General features: G+C 42.7%; 1 protein-coding gene across 1 annotated transcript; it reads left to right on the top strand.

Moving 5' to 3' along the window:
- Positions 1-2497: 2497 nt before the first annotated feature.
- Positions 2498-4388, top strand: FOMMEDRAFT_162128 (uncharacterized protein; the record flags this gene model as incomplete). The annotated part of the gene is made up of 6 exons (XM_007271510.1): positions 2498-2710; positions 2764-2913; positions 2964-3162; positions 3217-3560; positions 3658-3882; positions 3930-4388. The coding sequence occupies 6 exons, from the start codon at positions 2498-2500 to the stop codon at positions 4386-4388; spliced, it is 1590 nt and encodes a 529-aa protein (XP_007271572.1).
- Between the last annotated feature and the right edge of the window lie 152 nt (positions 4389-4540).

Below are 4540 nucleotides of genomic sequence, written 5' to 3'. Positions count from 1 at the left end.
TTCTGAGAATGAGGATGGGTGGTTTCTGGACTGCCGCTTGTAGGACTTGGAGCTAGCAGCAACAGAGAACGGCTGAGAGTCGTCAGTGGACATAGTGGCTTGGAATGAAGATAGGGGGAATTGCGTGCATGTGGACGCGACTAATAAGGCACAGCAGTCCGGCACTTCCCTTCCCAGTCGGGGTGTGATTTTGGTACGATACTTCGACTACTAACTACCACTCAGTGATTCCGACTTCTTGCTTCTGCCGGTGTAAGATAACCCGTTCACATGCCCCTGGACTGCTTCAAATGGTGGAATACAATATATATATATGCATGTATTCAACTGTCTAGAACAGCACAGTGCAGTTCGATTGATTCTTTAAGGTCCCCGGTACGTCTATCCTATTATTATCCTGCCTTGTCCATCATCCTGTACTCACCGGTTTGTATTGTCAGTATCTAGGGTGCGCAGATCAGACGGCTTCGCTAATACAGTAGGATGGTACCTACAACTAATTCGGAACGGCACGGTACAGTTCGATTGGTCCTTCAAGGTCCCCGGTACGTCTGGACTCTGTATTCTCAATATCTGGTTAGTTGTTATACTGAACGCACCTGTTTGTAATACTCATATCCAGTGTGCACAGGTCAGGAGGGTCTTCTCATTCAGCAAGATGGCTCACGGTACTACCTATGTCTAATTTCAGAGCAGTGCAGCGCAGTTCGATCGATTCTTGAAGGTTGCCAGGGCGGTTGTATCGTTCTCGTCTACCATGCCCATCACACTGTCCCTGCCGTAATGTATTAACAGTATCCGGTGTGCCGGAATGGATTATGTGCTTCCAGGTAATACTGCTGCCGAAAATCAGAGCAGCTCGGTACAGTTCGATCGATTCTTGAAGGTCCGGTCGTGTTGATCTGTCTTGCAGGACGCTTTTCATATATCATGTGAAGACTATGATATTTGATGGCTTGCATGATAAGAGTACAAGGCGTGTCAAACGTAACCGCAATGATGGAAGAAACTCCTGGCCTGTGCCGGAGTTATCGTATAGATCACACGATATAGCTGTTCGTATACCCTGAAATCATCACCAGTATCATCTCGAGTGATTTTTCCTTCCCGACGAAGTTGGCTTTTCAAGAGCGAGAACGCCAGCTCAATCGGATTGAAGTCTGGTGAGTAAGGAGGCAGAAACTCAAGCTTCACACCCCTGATTATTTGTGAGCAGGTTATATGGACCTATTTCTCTTGAAATGCATACCTCTCTTCAATAATTCTACGGACTTCCGGTGCTTTGTGTATAGCACAATTATCCATTACAATAACGGATCTTGGACCAGGAAACGGCTGACAATGATCCAACAGGCTCTTGATGAATTCGGTAAAGCGTTCAGCATTAAAAGACCCCTCGATGATAGTGCAGTCAACAATCCCATCAATCGCAATACCAGGCAAAACAGAGTATCTTTGTTCGGATGGTGAGTAATTATTCTCTATATACGGATTTTCAGATTTCTCACCTCTTTCCTCTCATGAAGAATACCTTACGGACTGCACGTAGACCCTCTAATGCCCATGCTTCGTCTCGCATGTAAGCTCGCCGATCACAAGCACTTTCATCGACAAATATGAGCTGATCCGCCTTGTAATTCAGGGTCATATACACCTTGAATTCTGCTCGCAATTGTTCATTTCTCTCCTGTGCCTGTTTACTTATCTACACTGTATCAGTTAAATAGATATTAAAGTAAGTAAATCATATTTACTAACCTTCTTTAATGTGAAACCCACCCTCGTCAACGTTCTCCAGATTGTTGACTCTGAACACTTGATCCCACATTGTCGCTCTATGATATCCTTTAGCTCGTCAAGGTAAGTATCATTCCGAAACTCTAAGGCACCCAGGAGGAGCTATAAGATTCAATTTACATGTTACTTGATGCCAACAAGTGTAATGTGTGATTTTTTTGGTTTTACCCCCGTGTCATTGTAATCAAGTGCTCGTGGCCGTCCTCTGATTGATTTCGTCTTTGTAACACTGCCTCCTTCTGACCACGTCCTCAAAATATGATAGACAGTCGATGATGGTATGTTCAAATAAAACGATATTTGAGCAACTGGTATGTTGCAAATATGACGCATTCGAACTATGGCAGCACGTATATCCTGTGGTACTGCCATTCCTATAATAGGAATTAGACAGTGTATACCTGAGATGAGTATTTACAACACACCTTCTAATGCTTCAGGAAAAATACTAATTCAAGCTTCGATAAACAAGCTGGCAATGTAGGGCAGTAAGGGGAGGAGGGTCAAAACAAACTGAACGAACAGTTACACGACCCCATGTGAATGTTGGAGTTGCTGAGCGCTCGGATCAGTCCGATCAAGGTACTTTTGGTAATTCCACTGACTTTTCAGAAAACAGGCTTCGGTGCCATTCTACAAACATGACATTGAGCTCTCAAAGCCCGACTACACCCTATACCCTGGTGTGTTTCCTTCCATCATGCCGCCCGAATCCACTGGCCTTGAATCGTCTACAGAAAAACCGACACGTAGGAAGATACCTTCAATAAAAGCACGCGAAGCTGCTCAAGCAAAGGAAAGCAAGCCAATAGGCTCTGTACAAGCGAAACGTCTGCCTGGACGCTCTCAAAAGCTTACGAACACTATGCTTGACAGTCAGTCAGATTCTGTGCCTCCTGAAAGTATCCCTACAGTATGTATTCATTCTAACTACTCTATTTTTTGCATATCTTACTTCATTTATAGATCAAGCATAAAACGTCAGACGTACTGAAAGAAGGTCAAGCCAACGAACCAAAGGCTGGTGTCAAGCGTGGCCCTGGACGACCCCGTAAAGTTGCTACAGACTCAGCAAATATACAGCCTACAGTAAACAACATTACTCCTAGTATTCAGGTAAGCTTTCCTCATTCTATTACGTTGTCACTATACTAATTTATGATAAGTCTGTTGAGATTGTCGATGAAGTCGTTGATCTACCTGATGATAGTGTTGATCTCTATGCCGAAGAACCGTCAGAGCTTGAATTGACTCGTGCAGCTTCATTAGTAGTAATGGGTAGTGATGATGATGAAGCCAGAGAAGATAATAGGGAAGAGTTTGACTTGGATGAAGTCTCGGATGATGAAGAGTTTGACATTACTAGTATGTATTCGTATCCACTACTTGTTATTACTAGCTAATTGATAACTGTATCAGCTGTTCGTAAATCTGGCCAGGCTGTATCATCAGCTACTCAGACTCAAAGACTGAGTCGGTCTTCTCAAGACACGAAGATTGTTATTCAGGTCTCTGATGGTCATGCAGCACGCGACTTGACCATATGCAAGTCCTGGAGGTTTTGTGTTCTTCTACATCAAACAGAGGATATTATGAAAACGCCTAGGAGTCATATTTCTCTTGTGTACGAAGCCCCATGGTGTAAACGAACTGGTCTGAAAATGGTTCCACATTATCTGGAAAATGACGACGATTATGCGAAACTGTTCTCTCGATACAAAGAATACATGGATGCACAGCAGAAGAAGAAGAAGGGGGGTGCCGTATCATGTCCAATCATCCTTACTAACATCAATGATAAATTTCAAGTAGTCTTTTCTTTATTTCTTTAAAAACTATTTACTGATAATGAACAAGCAGGCTTCAAAGGCTACAAGTCGTAAGACTAATGAAACTAAAGCATCCGACTCTTGGTCAAACTCGAACAATGCAAAGACATCTATGCTGTCTATTATTGCCGAAAAGCTTCAGGAGATAGAGGCAAACTTCTATTGTCAAAAACACAGTCGGACATGCTACAAGACATACCATGGTGAACACAAATTGTATACGAATGATCACTTAACTACTCATGCACGACTTCTTGTGAGTCACTAAATACTGAACTGTTTTTAAAGCTAATAATTGTGAAGAGTAAGGGTGTTAAAGGTGTTACAGCCAAAGATGTGCCTGAGCAACTCAAGATTATGGACTATATCAAACCATCCAAGGCTCGAGAAAAGGCTGTAGGTGATAACATGGGTGATCTTGCAGATGTTAAGAGTAGCGTTGGTGTAACGATTCAGGATAGTCTCTCTCAACCTGTTATGCCGCCATCTGAAGGAATACTCCATCAGAAGGTTCGGGACTGGCTCTACGCATGCACGACTCGTCAGGATCGTGGTCAGGATGGTCATGACTATATGGCACTGGCTGATGTATTCGAGCAGAACGAGATTACGCGTCTGGACGATATTACCTTTCTTACCACAAAGGATATCATTGACCTAGCTCATGATTGTGGGGTTACTGTCTCGCGAGGTCTTGCTAATCGAATCATTAGATATTCAAATGAAGATATTAAAGATCATAAGGGGAAAGGAAAGGAGTAAAGAGACCGTACAATCCTTGTAAGCAACTCTTCCACTTCTACTTTTAATAATGTATTGATTCTTACATTTCTATACTAAAGGTACAGTCTATTGGTAAATGATTAGAAATAGATTTGCTTTACTTGTGTCCTGAATGTTTGAATGCCTATAAC

This window comes from Fomitiporia mediterranea (assembly GCF_000271605.1).
Source record: "Fomitiporia mediterranea MF3/22 unplaced genomic scaffold FOMMEscaffold_17, whole genome shotgun sequence".
Classification (NCBI taxonomy): domain Eukaryota; kingdom Fungi; phylum Basidiomycota; class Agaricomycetes; order Hymenochaetales; family Hymenochaetaceae; genus Fomitiporia; species Fomitiporia mediterranea.
This window is presented reverse-complemented; position numbering and strand designations above follow the sequence as displayed.